We start from the raw sequence: 24,988 nt of genomic DNA on the forward strand, positions 1-24,988 counted from the left end.
TTTCATAACGCAAGCGCACACGTAGTCCAGGTAGTGTGCAGCCGCGGTGCCAGCTCAGCTGCTGCGGACTGTGCCTTCAGGAAAGCCATTTCTCCCAAGACCAATGAGTCACACTTATTAAACCAGACTTCACTCTGCCTCCCTAATAGAAGTCTGAACCTAATCATACTCAAGTGGCATGAAGGAATTAAAGGAGAAGAGGAGGCAGTGATTTAAAGACGGACAGCGAACGGTGGAGGTGGATGTAGACGGAGCAGAGTGAGAGTTATTGAACATATGTCAGAGAATAACACAAAGACAGACAGCGACTCCCCGCTGATTCATCCATCAGTACACTTTCATATAGCATCCTGTGTAAACTACTGACTTTGACCTGTTTGAGTTTTGACAGGATGGACTAGCAATAGCAACATCTGATCTACTGAGCTAATGCTAGCTGCAGCATTTACAATAGTGAATTATTACAGACCCCTTAATCTAACACATTGACAAATAACCTCTATCTAACAAAAGCACACAGTGGTAAAGATAGATATTTCCTGTACACGTTTATAACCCCACATTTGCATGGTGACGCCTTTCCAACTTCAGCCATTATAGCTTCCTCTGTAAATATTTTCCAGATTTTGAAAACTGGTGGGTAATCTCTTCCCTTCTGTGTACAGCTATGGTTAGCAAACCACTGAGGGTAAGAAAAATGCAGGGTTTCAAGTTCCAACTTTTGATCCACCAGTACGCTATCAGCTACTCATAATGTACCACATACGTTTGTGTAAATTAACTAATGCACTCGAAATAGCATGTACAGTTATTTGCGGTATGGGTCACAGCTAAATGCTAACGTAAGAATGCTAACATTTTGAAGCAAGACAACATGCTAGCAGTTGTTGGGGATGGCACAAATTGTATTAGACTTTCAGACATTTAGGCAAATTTTGGACAAATTCTTACAATAGTCCAAGAGAAAAATCAATATGTTTCCTCTGGGAGCCCAGAAATCACGACAATAGTTTTAATAGTTCTCACAGCCTGGACCAAATTCTCTGGATGAGAATGCATGTCAGCAAAATGTTGATTACAACAATAGATCAATGTCACTTGCAAGACCAAAAAGACCAAAAAGATGAATATAAATGAGATATTTTCTTTGTCAGTTTTTTTTTTATGTTAAGCCCAGAAAATACAAGAACAATGTCATGCATTTACAAAATCACAGTCCTCCTTGGGTACCACTGAAATCATCCATCAGATTCACGTCAGCAGGAGGAAAAATTCCAAAACCAAACTGGCAAAACAGAGAAACGGAGGAGAGAGTTACTCGACGTGTCGTCAGCAACAGGGGAGCAGCTGACGGTCTGACGTGGCGTCCTAGCTAATCAACCCGGCCAGATTAGGGAGACAGACGGCTGCTTTACAAGCTGCCTCTGATGTCTCCTGCTTGACCGGGGCTTAGAGGATATAAATAGTCCGAGGTGGATCGGGCAAAGGGAAACCCTCGCACACAACCTGAAGCGAGCACAAAGAGGAGAAAACACACAGTGCAGAGAGAGAACAAGAAACAAGGAGGAGGAGTTCTTTTTATGTCCAAACAACAGGACGGAAAAATCCCAAACAGACTGCCAGGAACAAAGGAATGAATTATAGGGCTGTGTGTGTGCGTGCAGAGGTCACAAAGAGTGTGTCTGGGTCAAAGAGGAACATGAGGAGAGGCCTAACGACCCCCGCGAGAGAGCCTACTGTCCTTGTATGAACACGTTAAACCTTTCCTCCCATCAGGTACATCCTTCCCGGGGTCAGGCTCGGGTCAAAAGGAGGGAGCTCCTCTCGCTGCGGAGTTTACTGAACAAGAAACGCTGGAGCTAAAAGTAGAAGCTGTTAAGTGCTGCTTGTTTAAGGGCTGAGTGATCCGACAATGCAGGAACACCATCAATATTTTTGTCTGCCTCTGAAGGGACTGTACATTAATTATTAGAGGGGGAAGGGAGACAGAAAAGAAGACTCAGTGTTAAGACTCTCGATCATTCTGGTTGAGCAGAGATGTGGACTATAATGGAATAATAAAAAGGAAACAGTAAAATATATCTATATAAACAGTTTATAAACTATAAACCATGGGTCTTATATACCTATTATATGGGTTCTATATTCATTATTATCATCATTTTGCATTCAATAGATATTCAAGAGTGCTAGCTTGTTAATGTAGTTTTCAAGTTCAGGGTCCAAATTAAATAAATTATCAAATTTGTTATATTTGTAATTCATTAAATGTAATTCCACCCTCCCAAACCGTGACACTTTCATACAGTCCTTTAAGCCTCCCTTTGAGAAAAGTCAAAATGTAGCTAAAGCCAAAAAGAGAGTTAATGGGCAGAAAGTATACGGCCCATTGACGCAGAATAACTCCTTCTTAACTCTGGCACAGACTGTACATACAGCGTTATCCCAACACCCTGCTTACAAAACTCACACGCACCCTTGCACACACTCCTCCGTCAAAGAGGAAGTGTTCGCGGCGTGGCGGAGGGATTATGCTGGATATGTGGAGCAGATCTCGCTCAGTGTTAGCGATCCTCAGACTCGGGGGGGTGGGGGGGGGTTTTGAGCCTAGCAGCAGTCTGGATTTGTATTCCCTCGCTCTCTCGCTTCCCGTCTCTGACTTCTTTCACCCCGGCTTCTATTTGTCTGCCCTCGTTTGCTTCTTGGCAAAAGACGCACATGCACAGACGAAGGCGTGGAAACGGCGGTCATTTTGTGGCGCTAAATCTACATGTTGGAGGAAAAGTTGGGATCAAGTCAGATCTCTGAGGCTGATGTCCATGTTGTGATATTCCATGTCATACAAGATATTTTTGAATAAGAAGCTTGAATGGGATTCCTTCCTATGTGATAAGTGCCTTCCTTACATATCACACAAATCAAACCCAGTATGAGAGACAGGAAGCCCCGAGTGTCTATCTGAGTACTGCAAGGTACTGCAACTCATGAAGGCAGCAACATGCTAAGCTTTATATTACAAGGCTGAACTGACAAAGAAAAGTAATAAACAGCTGTGGAAAGACATCTTTTTTTTTACTACTGTGACTTTTAGAAAGACCACAGAAGCTCTAATTCACGCTTGGCAGCAGCTCCGGGCTCTGACACAAGCCTCTTTCTCAGCCTCAACCTTTCTCCACATAAACCAGGGCTTTGTCCCCCAGTAACAAACAACCAGGAAGGAACAGGAGGCGGGATGCTTGTTCCATCCAACGAGAGTGTGTCCGTGTGTGTCTGCGTGCGTTCACTGGTGTTCCATCAAGTGACAGCGTTGTTATGGGAAACCAGATTTCCGTGGTGTGAAAATGGTCTCACACACACACACACACACACACACACACACACACAGACAGTGCAGCAGGGTCTGTGTGCCAGATACTGTCACCGCGCTGAACATCGGCCAGTCGTACATACCTGCCATCTGGAGTGGGGTGAGAACATACAGTGGCACGGTCGGTCATTACACAACAAATATTACAAATGTCATCACTGGCGTGTTCCCGTTTTCGAATTCTACCTCTCAGCACACAGTCACACTGCTACACGTCCGGGATGTTGAATGCATCCAAGAAATGCATAATAATACACTATTCTCTCCTCTGGTTTTCCACTTGACCAGCCATAGTTTTTTCTTTTTTTTTCTTTTTCAGAGTTTTGACATCACAGAGTAACTTGAGCCGGCCCAGCTGTGTTTAGCTTGAGTGAGCAATGAGCCTAACAAGGACACATTATTACTTTTTTTTTTTTCTTCTCACTGTGGTCATGATGGACAGCTGCTTTGGACAAGGGGTTGGGCATGTGGATGAATTAACAAGATGTCAGCAAATGGCTGAACGTTTTTTGGATGCCTCTTGAAGAATTATAAATAATTAAGTTGCAATGTGAAATTCAAAGCACGCACTAACAGGAAGGATGGGCTGGAGTTGGGCCATGTTACGCATGTTCTCGCAGCGCTGATTTCTGTCTTTCACGAAACAAGGCGGTGAACAAACGACTGGTGAAAAGCACTGATTGAAAAGCAACATATTTCCTTTTCATCCCACCGGTTTGCTCATTTAGAGGCCGAAAGCAGACATAGTATGTTTGCTCTAGGCAGTCATCAAATGTGTCCCAAGTCTGTCCAGACAGAAACTGAATGAATTTAGCTGCAACTTTGTATCAAGATCTTCCGTGACTGCTAAGATTTCCAAATAAATTAGACCACAGAAGTAGACGTAGTCCTGGAGGTTTCTAAATTTCAGTCGTGGTTGGTTAAACACTTCTGGGAAGCTTCAGAAGTCCAAGATCCTTTCAATTCTTCCCACAGCTTGCTGATTGGGCCAATTAGCTTCTCTCTATCAATCTGTCACTGGTCTGGACTTAAATCGCAGCTCAGCCTGAAGATGCTGCTGTTCAACAGCCATTGCAGAGACGTTACTCATCACATACCGCGGCTTACATTCGGGTCTGCAGATGATTTTTCAGAGATTGTTGGCTACAGTACAGAAGGCAATACAACTGAGTAATGTGAAGCTAGAAAAAGGGCAGCATTAGACAGTCATCGCTGTTTCATTCATGTTTACGGTGAAACCTTTTAGAAATCAAATTCCCCAATACAGACATAAAAGCATTCCATCAAGTTCGGATCAAAACAAACTGCTGTCTAACAACTAAATGGACTGTCAATAGAGGGCGAATCAACATCCTCCTCTCATCTCTGCACCTGTGTCCTTGATGAATTTATTTTTAATGGAATTTCTAATGCGATGCATCTTTCTTTCCCTGTCCATCTGCCACAGACAGGCTGAATGCATCGGTGTAACGGCGGATACACCCTCGCACACAGAGCCGGGGCTTTCCCCTCGCTCCTTCCATTAACGGCAGATGTAAGAGACCAATTAGGGCGCTGAGCCGCCTCTGGGAGCTGCACCACGGGCACAGAGAGGTTAATTATATCTGTTCACATCTCAACTGGCCGGGGCTTAGACGCAAAGTGCGGCCAAATCAATGGGCCGTGATTTCAGCCTCGCTGGAAACAATATGCTGATGGAGACAATTACCATAAACATTCACCTCGTCACAGTTATTGAATCTATCTTTAATTAATCGTAAAAGGCTTGGTGATGCGCTGCAGGATTAATAGCGAGATTTATGCATGGACACGCATGTGTGCACACGAATGCATACACACGCGGTGGCGTGTACACAGATCATCTGCGCTGGAAATCATTTTCATACTAATTTAAATGTTCATACTTGCATGGCTCTGCGTCATATTCAGGTTTAAGAGTTTCTAAGTGAGCCTCCTCCGTTTCTTGTCTTGTGTCTCTCTGACTGGAATGAATAGCTTGAGACATGCGTTGAGCATTAAGCAGAGACTAAAAATAATGGCATCTCTCTGGGATTGTGCTGATCTGTGTGATTTATTGCTTTGTCGCCCTCCCCCACAGGTAGAATTCAACGCTGGGCCGAGCACGTTTAGTGTTACAGCGCAGAGCAGAGGCCACTCTGGCTCTTCTGTGGTATTTTTACACATCCACGACATACTGTTCAAGGGCTCATGCTGGCTTCTCCTCTTCTGACCTTGCAGTGGTGTGCACGCACACACACACACGCGCACACACAGTGAACTTGAAGATGGGTACACACACATAACCAGAGAGCACTACTCTCCCTCATTGCCAGAAGCATTGGTTACAAACGCAAATTCAGTGTACGTATTTATAGCACAGGGACTAGCTCCTGCTTTACATGCCTGATTGTTTTACTAGGTCAGGAGATGAGGCTGCGGGAATGTGTGTCAGTGGAAAAGGAGATAAGAGATGAAGGAGAGAGGAAACATTCAGTTCAGCAAAAAAAAAATGACATGAAAAAATGACTGGTGGCTCACGAAGGGGCTGTTCCACTGACGCTTCCATCTATCACGAGACAACAATACCAAATGCAACATACCGAGAGAAACCGAAGAGCAACACTTTACCAGAATAGAAAAAAAAAAATACAAAGCAAAACATATCTATTTGTACCAGGGCTGTGAAGAGATTTCAGGATAATCTCTGTCTCAAGGCAACAGAGATTACTATAGGACCTGACTGAAGCAAACATCGCACCAACATCTACCAATACACATAAATGCTGACTACTTAAAAACTGGTACCATTACTCAGTCTGTATCATATGTGCTTATAGGTCTACATGTGACATCACCCGCAGGTTTTCCTGAAGAACAGCTCTGAAGCTTAATATTGTTGGCACTGGTTTTTGCCATTTGGGTTGTTCTTGACCCCACTTTACAACAGGCTAATTCAGACATGGGCTAAGAAAGGAAGCACGAGCGGAGGTGAGGAGCAAGGCTGGCAACATGAGACCGCCGACACCGTACCCATTTGTCATCTGCAACCTTAACTATGCACAATTTTAGGCTTTGATGTAATGTAAAGGGATCAGTTATATAAACATAACAGCCCAGGGCAGTCAACATGAATGGGAAAATTATCTATAGAGACCAAAGCCGCTTTTTGTACCGTTTTTGTAAATATGGTGATCTCCACTTGAGCATGAAAACATCCACTGACAGGCATACCAGGTCTGTCAGTATAATGTGGTTCCAAAGAGAAGGACAGTTTCTGGTCATTCAACCTTTTCGGTGAGAGCTACTCATACGTGGAATATTCTTCCAGTGCAGCTCAGGGAGAATGACTTACCTTTCTTTTTTAAAAGAAATTTAAAATTATATTAAGAGATGGTCAAGTGTGTGATCGTTTCCTCTGAAACTGTAATGTATTACTGCATGTGCTGTAATGTATAGTATTGTAATGTAAGTACCGTTTTCAATTATTGTAGAGCTCATGTCGCCTGCGCCATATTTACAGAAATGTTTATTAATGTGCATTGTCTCTGTATATTTTAAACCTGAAATTTTAACCTGGGAGCGTATCAGATTGACTCACATTTGCATCAAGCCTCTGGTGGCCACTTGAGGAATTGCAGTTTTTAGCGATTCCTTGTTGGCTTAATTTTTCGGCCTGGATGTTACTACTATATGTAGTCTATTTTGAGTGCAGATTATGAAGGTAAACAGTCCAAAAAGTCTCTTCGCTTTTAGTTTAGTTACCGCCCTTTTGATTACTGAGGCCGAAGTGGCCGTAGCATTATCTCTTCCTTGACCTCTGCATGTGGGCAGATACACAACAGATGTCAGTAATATACTCAGCAACTTAGGGTGGGGACCAAAATAGCTCAGTGTGATGCTGGCTCATAGCCTAATCTTTCCCTTCCATGCAGATTTTATACATCACACTGCACTATGCAGATAAATCCCCCTCTAAGGTGTGTAGCCATGTTATGGGATGGCCTATTTTAAAGTGCTGCACTGCAGATGATACATTAACAGAACTAGATACCTGTGTCAAGGCTGACATAACATAAAGGCATTGTATATTTTTTGTAGGCATAAGGAGGATGTTTTATCATAAGGTCAGCCACAGACCTGCTGGTTCAAGCAGATCTCAAAAGCAGCTTCTTGCAGGCTGACACTCACGTAGACCCAACAAAGCTACAGCGTATACACATTAAAGTGCGACTGTTCGCAGTTAATGACTCACTATTCCACTGCGTGAAAGAGAAAGTATTGGTCAAACCTTATCAGGAAAAAAAGTGAGAAAGAAGTGGCGAGATAAGGAGCAGGAGGGCGGGCAGCATGACTTGTGACTAGAGACGCTCATGTTTCCCCGCTCAATATCTGACTGTCTGGTTAAAAAAAAACAAAAAAAAAAAAAACAGAAAGCCCTCTGAGCTCCACTTGGGGCACAAGATCAAACAAGGAGCATGAGAGAGTCTGACGCAGGGACGAGGGCCTTGAGAAAGAGGGAGAGTAAAGTGAAGCGAAGGACGGAGGAGTTTTTAAAAGTGGAAGGACTACGCCCGCATTGACTCGGAGGCTGGAAGAAGATGAAAAAGAATACGAAGAGAGTGCTGTGTGCTCTCACTGACACAGCCATGGGAAATCAATGTCAGCCTTTAAATGAATCAGCAGCAGTGGATGAGTTATCCCATTAGGGTCAATATTTATTAGAGTGTTGCTCTGATACATGTACAGCTGTTACAGATGAGTGATGGCACAGAGACACATCATTTAGTCCCCTCTCCTGGCTTTTCTCCACTGGCGTTTTAGTGCAGCTTTATCTGAATGCAGATAAATGTCAGAGTGCAGGTCTTCTTGGCAGTGGGCCAAGCTTCAGCCTCGATGGATAGTGAGAAATGATCAGAGGGGAAGACGGAGAACAAATAAGAAAAAAAAACTTTTTTCTTCATGTTACAGGTTCTTATTCCTTCAAGTAAAGTAGGAAAAGAAAGAATCTATTGCCACCAGAGTTTCTATGTATCTTATAAATTGAGGAAAACACCATCCTTGGCTACTGTGGGCTGGTAACGTGAGCGAGGCTTTAATCCTAATCCCTCTCCACGTGCCGTGACCAATCAGGGTTTGGTCTGGAGATGCTTAAAAGATGCACCGCCAAGAAGAGCAGGAAACGGGTCGAAGGCGCGTCACCTCCACCACGTATGAAAACACCTCCAACAAACATCAAAGCAGCCACCGTCTTAATTCATTACCCTCTTCACTCTACGCGTCTGCTCCATCCATCTGCACATTTACTAATTTAAACTTCGGTCCCCTTTTATTTTTCTCTCATGAACTCAAATTGACATTTTTCCTTTATCTTTCCTCGCCCTGCACCCCCCACCCCGCCCCTCTATTGTCAAGCTGGGGTGTTATGGTGCCGTCGTGGTGCCCTGCCACTGCTGGTGAGATGAGACCTGTGACAGTCTGCCTGTGGGAGCATGTCATCAGTGTGGAGATAAAAAGACGCCCTGTCCAAATCTCAGCAGAAATCACCAGCTCAAAAGATAAAACGAACAGGCGAGCAGATTTGTTAGGATGGAGAATTTGGAAACGAACCTGAGCGATCCTCAGTATTAAAGTTATATTAAGTATTAAAGTGAGCCGGATATACTTATTAACAGATTTACTTATTAACAACCTCAGGGGCTTTTGGTGCATTAGCTGCTAATGAACAACATGAATCGTTTTAATCTATGATTCTGCTTTGGTGACTTTGCGTGTTTTAGCCTCTGAGCTACACGTAACATCTACTTAGCATTGATGCAAAACACTGTCCAAAGCACGTTACAGGCTTCAGTAACAATGTGACATGGTATACACTTTCTGTCTCAGAGTTGTGTTATGAACATCTTGACGAGGGTTTCAGCCAATTTGATTAGTTTGCAACCTGGTCCTGGAAGAGTCTTCAGTCTAAGCTTCGACGTACTGGTAGCTAGCATTAGGTAACTAACTGTGGCGTATGATAGTAGCCAAAGTTTATGAGTTTCCTGGCTCCTTTTGAAAGAAAAATATAGATAAATTTGTAGGTTTTACAGCAGATTGCTGTAGAAAGTGTGAGTATTTTATGATGCTAAATGACTGAACTACTACATGCCTATGTCAAAAAAACTGTAAATACAGTCCAAATTCAGTATTTAGACTTATTTTGCAGCTAGTCTTAATCAGCTCACTCTAACCAGATCTCGCAGGACTGAGTTCCTTTTCTACTGAAAATGGCATTTTACAGTCAGAATGTTCTGAAGATATGTACCTTGTGAAAAATGGGTCAAACGTTATGTTGAGTGACTATAAGGCAAAAGAATTTGCCAGGGGCTAAATTCACATTAGATTATGTGGCAAAATCCGCGTGACACATGTACAGGTTGTGTAACGTCTTATTTCTCAACAGTTCAGCTTTGCCACAGGTTTCCGTGAATTTCTTTCTCGTGGGAAGCTCAACTGATATTGAAAGGATTACTCAGGCAAAAATAGATAATGTCCACTGGTTCCATATGACATCCAACTCAAAAGTTATGACTTTGGTAAATGATTGGCGGATATAGAAAACATTAAACCACGGGGATGGTACTTGAAAGCAATAACACCAAATGTTATCTTTTCTCCTTTTATAATGGACAAAAGTGGTATCAGGAAATTGGTAAATTCTATAAAAACAACGGCAATCTCATTACACGCCACACAACGCAGACTAATTTGATCAACGCTGACGTCCTCCCCAGGACCAGCACGTTTCCTAATGTGATTTAACGGAGAAAAGGCCTCTCTAAAGGATTCACTCCCTTCATCAGCTGTAATCACAGCGTGTATCTGAGGGTGTAATGGGGCTAATGTTCATTTAGCCTGAGCTAGCCCTGACCTCCTGAGGACAAAGCATGTAGCCTGCACGTGTTTCTGCAGTTTAGCTGACCTAGTCTCCAAACATTAGTCTGGTTGGATGATCCACAACACACGGACTGAGAGAGAGGGAAAGAAAGAGGGGAATGAATGACATCATTGACTTTTGCTGCTTTGAGTGGAGCTGGGCTCAGCTGGACGACGCCAGCAAAACAGTATGATGTCACTTTGGCCTACGGGCCAGACACACACTCTATTTATACACAACATATTGGAGCCCCAAACACTTGTTTTAACCAAGGAACAACTTACAAGAAGCTGAGAGCGGAGGTTGGAAAAACCCCGGCAAATCCCTGAGCAGCATCGACATTCCAGCAGATAGGAATTATGACACTGTTAATGATTACAAATAAAACAGGCTCACCCTCTGCTCACACTCGCCATGACACGGCAATAAATAACGTACACTCTCTAGAGTTTTAGGAGGTTATAGCCTTCTCCCGCGCTCGACTTATTCGACACCAAGCCTCGAGGGCGCCACGTACCGCAAAGCTGTGCCTGCCCGTGTAAACCGTAATCTGCAGGAGATTTAAAGGTCAGACATTTTAGAGGAAGTTGTACGGATTCTACCGCACGTCGCACATTCACTGCTACACCTGTTTTTCAGGTTAATCCAACCAACAAACCTCCCGGCACTTAGCTCATCACACAGGAATACTGTACATCAAGGGACCAGAAAAGTTTGACTCCAATTCCTCTTGTTATCTCAGCTTATCAAATCACTGCTCTAACATCCTCCCATCCATTATAATGAAGCAGGTGGACTTTTTCACTTCAGGACTTGATACAGAAAGGGAAGCTGTCTAGGTCCAGGAAAATGGTTTTAGTGGGGGAAATCCATAAATCTTTTAACTAGTTTCACCTCATCAGTGATGCATGAATGAACTATAGCATCCCTGACAGGAAGTATTCTCTTCCTCTCAACTGCACAAGCATTTTACATGTTAATATTATAGATTTTTTCATTATCCACCAATAGTAATGATGTTACTCTATGTTTCCCAACAGATGATACTGATTAACAACAGCGACTACTAAATACAACTTAAAAAAAAATAGGTGAGATTCCACATTAACAGGGATTAATGTTCATTTTTGGGGGTTAACCTGAATATGATAAACATTTGATTTTAGATTTAATTTCTGAAGTTATCATGATGATCTGGGTCATGGCTCCTCTGGTACAGTAGTTTCTTTTAGAGGTCATTGTGTTGGGGATAATCCCCCTTTGTGTGTGTCGGGAATCACCAATTGTAGCTAGCAGGTGTGACAGCAGGGATGGTGTCAACAAAATGTTACTACAGAACGCATCAGCTCAGGAATACCGTCAGTACAGGACCCTTCCTTTTGAGCATCTTAGCTGCATGTTTGTTTTTGCTAAATCCCACTCGGAGGGTTTATTTTGAACAGAGCTTCATGGATATTAATCCCAAACTGATGTCATAGCGATGTGTCATGCTGCTTCCTCTTTCCTGAGTCACCCTCTCCCCTCCCATAACATTAGCACCAGCAAAGCCAGCACATAAATCACCAACCGTGTCCTGCTCCATCACTCCTGTTTTGTCTCACTCTCTGATTGCAATCAGCCACCAAGGGGGGGGAAATACATTCACAACATGCCCTTCATTGCACCGAGCAGAACCGGGGCAACGCTGCAAGCGAAAGGGCTGCTTCTCATCCTCTATTCGCCTTTGTTTATCAGCTGCCCCGATGGCCACCGGCTCACATACACTGTTGACATTATCCTGGCCTTGAATCCAGAGACTTCCTGTTAATTCTGCAGCGTCTTTTTTTTTCTGCAATATTCTGATTTGACAGCCACTGGTTTTACAATGTTTAACTCTTCCACACTAAATCACTGACAATAAAGTCGTGCAACTACAGCCCGAGCCCCTGTCCTTTTTCCGCCAAACACTAAAAGCGGCTCACGTGTGCAAAACAAACAACCTCCGCTGGGTGTCAAGTTTAGCCTGTCAGCCAGTGACATGTCAAGTCCACAGAAACATGCGGGCGAGGGAGGTACAGAGGGATGGGAGAGGAATGGTTAGTAAGTTTTACCGTTGCAGAACTGTAGCAGTGACGAGGTGTCATACAAGCTGCTGTAGCTGGAAAACCCGTCCTCCATTCTCAGCCTCTGCTCGGCTCCTCTGCGTTCCCTCGTTTATCCACCACTTCCTTCAGCTCTCCTCTCCTTCTCCCTCGTTCTCTCTGGTGACTCCCCTCCGCTAGTTTATCGTTCACTCGGCGTCCAAGGCGCTCCCTCCATTCACTCTGCACGGGTCAGGCTCCCTGGGTGAGTCACCATGGCAACCCATTCACTCCGATTATGTCATGTGAACTACAGCCCTTCTTCTTCTTCTTCTTCTTCTTCTTCTACTACCCCCCTCACACACACAAAAAAAAGTAGCAGAAAACACTCCCTGCTGAAGAATGACTGCACTGGACCGGACAGAGAAGTTAAGAGGCTGCTAGAGGTTTTGTTTTCCCCTGTGCTCGTCCTCTCCTCCCTTCTCCTCCTCCCTCCTCCTCCTCCTCCTCTTCTTTCCTCCTCCCTCTGTTCTCCTCTTGTCCTCCTTCTGCGCTCAGCGGAGACAGCTGTGTGTCGTTAGCTCGCACTGATCTCCAGCCGAAAAACAGCTTTAAGAGGGCTTGAGCTGACAGCGCAGGCAAAGCTCTGGCACAGGCAGTTACTGTGTGTGCGCGCGTGTGTGTGTTTGTGTGTCAGAAGCTGTGTGAGTGTTCAGATAATGGTTGGGACAGCCCAGCCTTCCCCCTGTCACACGGTGTGGACGAGTCAGAGCGCAGGGGGCTGGGCCAGTCCCGTGGATCCTCCTCCTTTTGCTTAGTTGGAGAGGAGAGACAGGTTAAAGTAGGGTAGGAGACTTCAAAAAAAAAAAAAAGGAAAGGAAAGGAAAGGACAAGGTCGTAGGAAAGGAAATGACCAAGAATAATATACGAGAGGAAACAGATGAAGAAATACAGAAAGAAGACAGGGTACAGAATTCAGATGAGAGGAGAATAAAGTAAATCAAAACGACTAAGGCACCTCTGTTAATATATGTTTGTGTACTTATAGAGCCAACACATGCCACATGGAGTCACATGGGGACACATCACAACACACCAACAGCACGCCTTCCCTGCAGCCCGCCACCAAACATCCGAGCTGAACATTGCTGGGGGAGCCCCCGTCGTAGCCGAACACGATTATCATTCTGTCCTCTGTCTGTCTTATCTGCCCCGCCGCAGACAGCACAGAGAGCGAGGGATCCGTAAAACAAGGGCGAGAGGGGGAGAAAATGAAAGGGAGACTATAGGGGATTGAGGGAAAGAGATGAAATAAATGGGATGGAGGAGGGGGAGGGTGGCGGGCGGAGGAGAAAGAGAAGAGTGCTTGAGGAGGGTGCGGGGTGAGGAGAGGAGGGCCAAATTAAAAAGTGAGCAGGGTGGGAGTTTAGTGAGGAACGAAGGGGGGGATACCCTATGGAAAAAAAGTGTGTGTGTGTGTGTGTGGGGGGGGGTTATTTGGTGATTTTTAATTCTAACTCGGGGGTTTTGTACGTGCATGAGAGGGGGATCTCCTTGCATTATTTATAATTCAAGCTGGAAGGGGAAAATAATCAGCCTAAAGAAGACGGAGTGGCTGGCCTATATTCAACACTTCCCCCTTTCTTCTGCGATCACAAGACGGAGCCGACAAAAATCATACAAAGGCAGGGACGCTGTGAAATCAGCACCGGCAGAGAGACCATGAAAGGATCGGGTTGTCTCTCGCAGTGTTTTCATTAAAGCTCAGTTGTTATCAGGCAGCTCTTTTTTTTTTTCTTTTTTTTTTTGCAAGTATCTGTGTAACGCCGTCTTAATCCTGATTGGTTCAGAGGTGACCCGGCACGATTTTACCCTTAAACAAGCGGATGAAAGCGGCGCAGTAAAGCTTCGCGTATCAGCTGATGATTTTATGGTTCAGGGCCCTCCTTGTAGTTGACCTGAGAGCTGCAGCCCTCTCGCTCCCCCAGGAAAACACTGCTCTCTGCTTCACTTATTACACAATAACATCAAGCCACCGACAGACTTACTAAGCTCGGCGGCAGGCAGCATTATGCAAGAAAACAAGGTGCTCTTTGTGGACCAGCACCGTGTCTGCATACTGCAGCGCTTGTTTTGTGTGATCACAAGAATATTACAATTTCAAAACACTCACAGGGTCAGCCGGAGTGACCTCCACACCACAAGTATCACGCCTTCAGTTGGTGTTTGTATTTGGTGCATAACAATCATGTGCAGGCTGGTGTTTTTAAGCAGCAACAGGAGGAAACATCCAGTATTTTGATTCAGGTACAAAAAGGAATTTCCACGCAGCGCCTTGAACCAGAGCGCAGCACACATCAAAAAACGTCCTTCTTTGTGTTTTGTTCCGAAGATTGTCGAGCCCCCATGGTGTTTAGTCTGAAACGGTTCAGATTATTGTAAATCTCATTTTAAGTCTGATCTGGGAGATAGATTAGGGACAGGCCTGGTGCTTGCTAGCTTGCGTGTGTCTGTATCTGTGCATATGCTCACATGGGAGGCTGCATAAACTATACCCTTCAGACTCCCCCCTCCCTAACACGAGCAAGCTGATCCTGCTGCTCCATCCCCTTTTCTGGTCCACATCTCCCCCATTGTTCACATCACCAGCTAAAGAGCCAGACTTTTCTCTCAGGAGCCCATTAGAGGCCAAAGTGTGAGACCAAATAGTAAATATTGGACTTACATTCATCACATGGTCAGTAACACGACTCCGCGGAATGCACGGACGGGTTGCTTTTCATCTGCTGGGTGTGTAAATAAGATAATATTCACTAATAAGTCATCCATGGCAACTTTAAACAGTAATGCTACCGCAATGTTGTGGTCACGTGTTTCCGCTGCCCCCTTGTGGGCACGGAAACAAACGCCGCTATTTGAGGATTAACATTCTTGACACTATTTTATTTTTATTATTACTACTACTACTATTATTATTATCTTTACGTTTATTTTGTTTTATTTTTTCTTCCATCTACTGTTAACGACATTAAAATGAGCTCATTTGGGGAATCTTGTGTTGACTTTTTGTAAATGTAAAGCAACTAAAGGGGAATTTTAGGTTTAAATGGCATTGCAGTCACACCGTTTTTATACACCTTGCATGGTCAGAGTATTAAGGCAGTGTCAGACAGTGGTTCAGTGTTTTCAACTACACCATGGCCCGAAGCTCTCTATTGTTCCTCACAAGCCTTGCTGACTATTTTTATAGCCTTTTCTCTCAGGAGGCACTTGAAGGTCACACTAAACATGAGCAGATTGTTCACTCTTTTCCCCCCAAACAGAAGAAAGAAACTGCTGACATTTATTTTATCAACAGATGATCAGTCAGTCTGTCAGTGGGCCAGGATTATGCACAATCAAATCCAGATCTGGGGAGGAAACAAGGTCAATCCTCTGTATGATCCAGCCTCCATCTGTGTGCCTGTCCTGGTTATTGGGCTTCTTTGTGTTTTACATCGTGAATTAATCCAACCTGGAGTTTTTACTTCATATAAACACAGATTTTAAACAAAGCCTGGAGACACGTGTAGGGTCAGAGTTCCCAACATTTTTTTTATAGTCAAGCTGGAGAGCTAAAAACAGTACATGCAGCTTAAAAACTTTTGGGCAGAGGCGTGCAGGCTTATTTTAACTAGTTAAATGTTACATTGCGCCAGTAACACCGGGCCAGTTTCCAGCTTTATAATGTAGGATTTACAAAGGGTTTGAATCAAGATATGAGGAGTCACTGGAATGAAAAAGTCAACTATATTTTTATACTGACTTGAAAAAAATAGAAGTGTAGCAGCAGGTAGAGAAAATCGCACCATATGGGCTTGTTCCAGCTAAAGTGAGGAAAGCGTGAGATTAAACTTCTCACCATGATATTCCTTTATTTCCCCAGTGATAATATTTACATGAGTTGCCAGATCTTATCTTAAAGCAAAAGTGACAGCAAAGGCATCATTTTAGACCCAAAAACTAATCTTTAACTCCCTGAGACCCTGCGTCCTCATATGGGGACAAGTTTTAGGTTTGTGGTAGCTTCTTATTCTGCTTCATTTGGACCCTTTGTCCTCATAAGTGGACGCCTTTATCTGCCATTTAGTGGTAGTAAAGGGTCAATACACTAGTTGTTGTAAAAACATGATAGCTGGCATTTCAGCAAAATCTTTATTTTATTTTTATTTTTACGGTTGAACCTTGTTTATTTATGCGTATTAACGTTTCTAGTTTGGTATGACATGCAAATTTAACAAACTCTATAAGTTGTAAAAAGCTACAGCATCGCTAATTAGCAAGTACCCGTTTGAGGACGTTGGGATTACACGTCCTGATCAAGGATGGTGCTTAGGTTTTATACCTCTTAAGTCCTTTGAGAAATTAACAGTATAAGAAATAAAAGCTCGGGTCTCAGGAGGTTAGGGAAGCTGTGAAGTTTCGCTCAGACAGTCTTGGTCCCCAGAGGACGAATCCTCATGATGAACCTACCTTCCTATTTGAAGCCAGTGCAAGCCAACCCTCAGGATGGATCACTTCACGTCTTAACCAGTTCTCTAGCACCGTCATTTAGCTCAACATAACGTACTTGGATTTTTAAAATTCTTTCTAAACAAGTAATATTCCCATCAGCCTCTGGTGCACTTTGTGTTTAATGCTAATTAGCTTAGTTGGCGTGCGTTCGCTCTGACATGTTAAACATTATAACTGCTAAACTGAATATTTGCATTTAGCCTGGCGTGTCTTATTATAATTGCCTGTCTGGATTCTTCTATTGTTTTATCTACAGTCATGTACCTTTTCTTGTGATAACACCAACATAAATCCTCCAGCCCTGTCAGTGTGACATCTCATAAAAGTAACTGGACCATTGTTGTACCTAGATGGAGGCCGGAGGATGTAATACTGTACTACTGCCTGTGACTGACAGGTTAACTCTTTTTAATAACTGTCCAGACAGGAGAGCAGTGATAGAAGCAGAGAGACTCAATGAGAGAGGGCACAGTAACTCAGATGAGTTTGAAATCCATCATTCCCACCTGCTCGGGGAAAATAACCTGTCATTTCTAATACAAGCTTATCAGAAGAGGTGTGGAGTCCAGATTAGACCATAGTTTATGACACTGAATGATGAAGTCTGGTACCTTTGTGTCGCACATTGTTAGCTTCAAGAACTGCTGTATATACGCGAGAGACTTCTGCTGATGCTCCATTTATCAAGGTCCACTCCACCACTAATTAATTAGGAGAAAACTGACAAGTCCACAGTCTGCTGAAAAGCCACCTCTTTGTGTGAAAGAAAGACTAATGGTTTAGTGTAACGCTGCAAGATCAACGACAGTCCGTATGGATGAGCCATTTTTTGAGAACATGAATTATGTGGTGACCTAGTTTCAGTGGAGGGGACTCCAACAGTGTAATAACAGATCTGTCTGAGAAACCAGAAGCGACTGAACCACACAGAATACAAGGACTGCAACTGCAACGCGATGCTGGATTCATCCTCATAGCACGATACATGCTCAGTCCAATGAAATCATCAGCATCTTCCGTGCCATGTAGTAATTATATCATGTCTGAAATAAGCTAAACGGGCCCAGCTGCAGACACATTGGAGCAGGTACAAATGCTGCTTATTCAATGTAGAACTGATAGCAAACTGATATCATACTACTATGCTCAATTTGCTGCATTAAACTCCACATCTGCAATGGGGTGTTTCATCCGAGGGCCCTCTTAAACTAGCAAATGTCGCACAGCATATTTCTGAGACTACAAAAGGCTATAGGATCAGAGCTAATGTCGCCTCTAGACTCTGCAGCGCTCTCGCCACACAAGCAGCTGCAATGCCAAATAATGATGTTACAAATCGGGAAAACTGGGTCACCGCTTGTGTTTTCATGCAGTCTTTTGGTCGTGGACTCCAAAGGCTTTATGATTTTAAATCCGCAGCCAGACTGTATATGTATAAAACACACTGGAAGTTGTGAAATTAATAAAGAACAAAATTTTTCGTATGATTAGCTCTTCAAAATGAAGTCAATTCAAACACTCAAGGTGTTTGATCTGCTGTTAAGTATTTCCTAAGTCTGTACAGACCTGAGAGAAGACACGTGACTAAAGAAGAGGAGAATCTGGCTTTTGATCTTGTAATAGCTCCTAATCCTGAAGCCGGAGAGCAGTGTTACATGTCCGGCTCCTCCAACTCTTAGGGCAATGTAGACTCTGTATGTACAGCGATCAGTCATGTCAGGGATGACATTGTGACCACTGACAGGTGACGGGAATAATACTGATTATCTCGTGGCACCTGTCAGTGGGTAGGATATACTAGGCAGCAGGAGAACAGTTTGTCCTCCAAGCAGATGTGTTAGAGGCAGAAAAAATGGACATAGCATCTCAAAATCACCCTCATGCACCATTTCGGTTTAACAAAACATAACAAATACCCACCTTAGTACCATCTCTTGAGCTTTGTAACATTATTCTGCAGCTGTAAAAACAGAAAGCCAGCAGCAGTTTTAAGATGCAGCTTAACTCATCAGATTGGCAATGCTTCATTTGCCAATGGATTCGTGACATTTGCAACTTCTGAGTTTGTTGCATGATATAAAGGATTCCTCTTAATAGCTCCACGGTGAATGTTAACAGTGTTCTTTACGGCACATTACAGACTGTCTAATGTCAAGGCCCAACATCATCTGACTGTCACCAACTATCCGTGTGTTATGGCAGCTTAGTGAGAATACACTGACTGTAAGAAAGCAGAGTCTTAATTATGTGCCATTGAAATTGTGCGTGTAAAATTCAGTGGTGGGAGACACGTTAAGATTCAGATTACTTATATAAGTCATAGCAGTAGGTTTGGAGGTTGAGATGTAGATGACCAAGTTTGATTTCAGCTGATCCCTACTTCCTTCATTTTCTATCATGGATCTCTTCAGTGGATCTCACATAGGAACTTAATAGGTTTGAAAAGGAACAATCTCTTCTCCAACTAAAAGTACTTGCTGTACAACAACATAGTCACTCCTAGTATTATACTAGATTACTGTTGCTGTATTCTTGTTATCAATCATATAGTATTGATTGATATTAAGTATAGTACTTCTCTGGAAACCAGCAGGAAAGGCTCATTCTAACAAAAACAAAACAATACGTCTATTCAGATAACCAACAGTGACTATTACGCCAGTCAGCCATAACATTATGACCACGGACAGGAGAAGTAAATGACATTGGCCATCTTGTGACAAAACAATGTTCTGCTGGGAAACTTTTGGGCCTGGAATTTGTGTGCATGTTACTTAAACATGCACCACCCACCTAGACCAGAACAGCCACTAACAACATGCACAGGACACCCTCAGAACGTCCATGTTCTCTGATGAGTCACAACGGTTTTGGAGGCACAAGGGAGACCTACACAATATTAGGAAGGTGGTCATAATGTTATGCCTGACCTGTGTACAAGGAAGGCTCCTATCAGCATGGAGTGGATGGCCAACATGCAATGACTATTCCATGAGCTGAAGACAGGACTATATTTTCAGAGCACACAAGCAGACACTAGCGAGACAGACGTGAGCAGATCTCCAGGTAGAGAGGTGAGAAAAAAATCCGAGCGAGTGAAGAATGTGAAAATAAAGGGAATCTGATGTATTATTCTGCACAAACGTGTGACATTCATAACATCGTGACACCATATCAAATCGTACTGTGGCTATTACTCGAACCTTCACTGCTTCTGTGTCAACCTTTGATACCTCTCTCTGCACGACCCCTTCACGCTAATGATGCCATAGATGTGGGGGAGAGGGGTTATAAACCAGAGTGACTTCTCTACATCTAATCTATATGTTAATGAGGCATAACTTGGACCCAGACAGAGAACGTCCACTGGTGTAATTCAGTGGACGGCTATCCATGGGAATGTACACACCCACTGCTGTGTTAAGTCCATTTAAAAACCAGAAAGCAGGTCCATGGAGGTCAGTGGGAATTTGAATTTCATCAGGCTTTTACTGCCGTGAAAATGATCCATTTATCTAAAGGACAGCAATAAAAATCCACCTCATCGCTGCCATGGAGCTCCAACAGCGCTACAGTGTGGGTAATACGGACACACGCCTCGCATCCCAGAATGTGCAGGGCTGTGTGTTCTCTCAAGCAACGACAACATTAATCACATCTGACTGGGCTGCTGAAACATCATGTACACCCTTCCCCCATTTCCTGAACAACCAAGAACTCTGCCCCACTATTTCTCCATGCACAAGCCGTCACACATATAGCATAGAATGCAAACTGATGCAAACATTTTGTGTGCGTCTTATACCCGTTCTTTCTGTTAGATGTTATATTTTCATCTTTAAAAATATCCAATGATTTTTTTTTTCTTTCCTGCACTTGCTCCTCTCTCCTCTACTGTTTCTTTCAAAGCCGGAGCATCTCAGTTCCTCAATCGATACAGCCTTAAATAAACTCTGCTGAAGATAGCATCTGCCGCTGCCTCACACCATGGTGCTTATATTGTGGAAAAGACGCTCATACTTGTACACGCCATTAAACACGCGCACACTGCTCTGAAACCTGCATGACAAATGAACCATTTCGTGAGGAATAGGTTTAACATCAGCAAAGCTCTTTGGCCTCATATTCAGGGCGCAGATGGAGGGGGCTGACGTCAGCAGGCCATGACGCCATCATCATATGTGTTTCTGAACACACACATTCTAGCACGCCCCCCAACACACACACACACACAAACCCCCACATATAGGACTTGTACCTCAGGCTGCAATTGGAGTAGGATGTTTTTCCTGTCACATAGTGACACACAGCAGCCAAAGCTCCTTTTCCTTTCTCACTAAACTGACTGCCCCCTTTCTCTCTCTCCCATCTTGCTTCTCTTTAGTTTCCCCACTCAATTCCCCTCTTTTGTCATGTCTAATCTTCTCCTCTTGTGGACCTCATCTTCTTTTGTCTCCCCAAGCTCATTTTCAACCCTTTTCCCTCCAGAAGTTCCCACTTTTCACAGCGTTTCCCGTTAAAACCATGATCCCTGTCAACATTGTGCTAACACTGCCATCTACAGCACGACCAGTGAACTACAGCACTCTTTTTTTGTGCCCCAAGTATGGGATTAGCCCTACAACCCTAGCGCCCCTGGTGGGAGTAGTTGCGGACCAAAACAGACAATTTAGAGAGTCGACCTGCATTTATAAACAAATAAGTCCTCTAACTGCTCAAATATATATCATCATTTATTTTGGTCATGTCAAGATCTTCTAAAGTGAAAGGTTGGAATCTAAAACCCAAGTTTTGAAAGACTGAAACCAACTTCTGAAGTCTTGCTTAATGTCAGAAAGATCTCCTATAAATTTATATTTGAGTTTTGCTTCTTCACGGGCCGAGTTTTTTCCTTTGAAGCTCTTCAGATCCTTCTTTACGGCCGCGCAACCCTTATTTACAGCGCTTCACCAACACATGTCTCCCGGTGTATTAGTTGGTTTTCCAGGTTTCAAACCTTGTAAACGGTAAACGGATCTGGAAAGTGCTGCTGATCCGCTTTGTGCTTAGGCACCAGGAGAACAATGAACAGTTTGGTATTGGAAGTGATTGTGGAACTTGTTGCAAAGAAGAAAAACTCGAGAATAAAACAAATTATTTACAGAGATTTGTATTTTTTCAGCCTTTCAAAACACTGTGCGAGTGAAAGAAAAATTGTTTCAGACTTGCACAGCCGTCAAACACTGAGTTTCAGCTTTGCAAAACATTTTTATGCACTTGGCTTTAGGGTTTTAAATTAAAGCAACATATTGATCCCAGATGTAAATTGCTTGGAACAAAACAAAGAAACCTTCTTTTGGAACTAAAATAGTCAAATCCAACTCAGCACCTATATCTTTGAACTATAACGTTTTCGCAGCAGACATATGGCCAGGAACAAAAGCACATTGTGTACTTTGGCTTATTGTCATTACACACTGATTACTAATGAAATGCCCCATTAGGATACAGAAACAAAAAAAAGACATTTCAATAATAGGACATAATTTGAATACAGTGAAAAAACATGTGCAGCTGTGACAGGAGGGGCTAAATTACTGCTGACACACTTGGCGCATAACTGCTTTGTGTGTTTACTGAAAATGAACAGGAAACCTTCCCCATATGTGGCTCTCTAGCTAGGCTGCTGCTCTCAACAGTTTATTTCTACAAGTGCTGTTTCCTTTAAACAGTTTCCTGCAGATAATATCTTCATTCCCACATTTGGTGCACTATTAAGCTGCCATCTTTGCAGCTCAGTCAGTTCTTGTAACGGGCAACTGTTGTTCAACCTACACAACGTGCTGTTTATGACCATTTTAAATATGTGGTCCAAAGGTTTCAAAAGCAGCACCTGAATAAAAGGCGAGCGTGCTTAAGAATTACGAAATAGTTTTTTTTATGAATGGGTAACAAGTGTATCCATTGTGCACTGCGCTTATATCTTCAAAATGATGCTTGCCAACTTTATTAACTTGTGGCATGACATGAAGCCACAAATAAAAGTGATTCATCTTATCTGTCTGTTACCATTTCCTGGAGAATGCATCAGGGGATGATGATAGATATAATATGATAAGGAGGTGTGGTCGGATGATAGCCTTTATATAAGGGAAGACTTCAAAGAGTTCAGGAAACCGGCAGATAAAAGGCAAGCGAGTGACTGGACTAGTTTGCTATTTACAATGGATAGTTCATTTTGGTCTGATCGGGCTTGATCTCTTCTCTGAGCTTCGTTCCACTTGTGGGAAATCTTCACTTAATGCTTCGCTGTGGTTCGCCATTTGTCCCCATAACCCTGAAAAACTCAAGTCTCTGTTTTATACACGCATCTGTCTTGCAAAGAACACTGTGAGAAACCGACCTGACGTTCAACTTGTTATGACTTTCCTACCTTTGTCCTCCCTCTGACTCGCCTCTATTTTCTTTCCCGCTCATCTCCTGTTAAAACCTACACAGAGTCATCCGCCATTATTTTGATGAAACCAGACTGAACCCCCTCCAAGTTTCCATATAAGGCCTCAGACTCCTCGCTGCAGTCGAATATTTGCTGGGTGAGCTGTCCCAGTGGAGGGCTTAGACTAAAACAGGATGGGCCAAGGCAGACCCCCCACCCCTCCCTCAAACATACACGTTGGGACAAAAAAGAAAATGCACACAATGCATATGCACAAATCCAAACCATTTAAAGACATGCCTGCCCTGAAGTGCAACTCATATATCTCACTTGAAAACACACACACACAAACATGACTTAACCATTGCCATACATAGACTCTCTTCTTCCTCTTACCAGTAGCTAGTCCCTCACAGTCAGACATGGCGGCAGACAGAGAGGGGGGATCAGGACAGTGTCTTCTCTTGACAGCTTGTCGCTTCTTCCAAATCTACGTCTGTTCAATCTCTTGTCCTGGAGTGTGTCTTAGCTGACACACTCTTGCCGGTTACCTTTCTAAGTTTACTTTCTACCCCCTTGTCCACCACTCGCTCCCTCTCTCAACAATCTGACCAGTGGCCAGTAGATATGCCAGTCAAGCATCACTCAGTGCGCTATTGGATACTAAATTTATAACCAACAGCCCTCCTTTGGGATACTATTTCTCTTAGTTACAGACTGGATGTGATTTCATGAGGTTTGTCATTGTAAAACGCATTATAATAAAATAATTTTTTGACACAGACATAAAAAAAAAGGCCAAAACTTTCTCCTTTCAAGCTCACCATGAAATAGTCAGAGCCACAGTTGTTGCCCAGTCTGCGTTTCTTGTTGTCCCTTTAAGCCTGTAACAGAAAACGCAGAGTAAACTACATATCCCTTGAGATACAGGTTGGCCCAAAGCTGGCATTGCTCCAGGGTAATTAAACTAGCAGTGGCTCTTATTGCCTGTGGGGGGCGGTAGTGTCTCATTTAGCATTAGCTCCTTCACATCAGGAGAAATCTTTTGTTGATCCCAAGTAGCCTGGATACCAAACAAATGTCCGGGTCAAGTAACTCAAGACTGCCAAATTAATATAATCTATTTAGATTCTTGTAAGAAAAAAAGAAAAGACAGAGGCTGTGTTTATCAGAAGCTCCAGTTGCTGCCAATTTCTAAACACAAGGTTGCAAATACAAAGTGCTCCCTTCAGCAGAGAGAAGAAGAAGCCATGCAGGGGTAAAAACAGGGGGAATCGAGGCACACTCTCAGCTTCGCCTCCTGTTTTAAATCCCCTCATAATGGAGGAGACAATGAAAAGTGCTTGCCAGGCACTTCACAATGCTGTGCAGATTACTGGTCTACTTGAGCGCACAAAAGTTCCCCAGAACATGCTTAAAGCCGCACAAGCTTTGATTGAGCTTGCCGCCAACACACTCTTTCCTGAATTACTTCTCAGCTTACTCAGCTGACCCTTTGTCACTTGACTGAGAGGATTATCATCAGGGAACGGTTCGGCATGTGACTAAGTGGGGTCAGATGGTAGACGTGTCCAGCAATGCCAGTGACACAGAGGTTAGGATTTAGTGCCAGGGGGAGCCAAGGTTATCTTGAGTTATTTTTTTTTTCCTTTTTGGAGAGAGCACCGGGGCTGTGATGT

General features: G+C 43.4%; 1 protein-coding gene across 10 annotated transcripts in view; it reads right to left on the bottom strand.

Annotated features, from left to right (window-relative positions):
• eml1 (EMAP like 1) overlaps positions 1-23,878 on the bottom strand; it is a 46,769-nt gene extending 22,891 nt beyond the window's left edge. For 5 of the 10 annotated variants that reach the window (XM_047610677.1, XM_047610674.1, XM_047610673.1 and 2 more), the window contains exon 1: positions 12,371-13,049. In XM_047610677.1, coding sequence (XP_047466633.1) covers positions 12,371-12,437 — 67 coding nt within the window. In that variant the 5' untranslated portion in view covers positions 12,438-13,049. Of the gene's footprint in view, positions 1-12,370; positions 13,052-23,705 lie in introns of those variants that run through there. The other 5 variants (XM_047610668.1, XM_047610667.1, XM_047610671.1 and 2 more) reach the window with 4 other exon arrangements.
• Between the last annotated feature and the right edge of the window lie 1,110 nt (positions 23,879-24,988).

Source organism: Mugil cephalus, chromosome 17, assembly GCF_022458985.1.
Source record: "Mugil cephalus isolate CIBA_MC_2020 chromosome 17, CIBA_Mcephalus_1.1, whole genome shotgun sequence".
Lineage (NCBI taxonomy): Eukaryota > Metazoa > Chordata > Actinopteri > Mugiliformes > Mugilidae > Mugil > Mugil cephalus.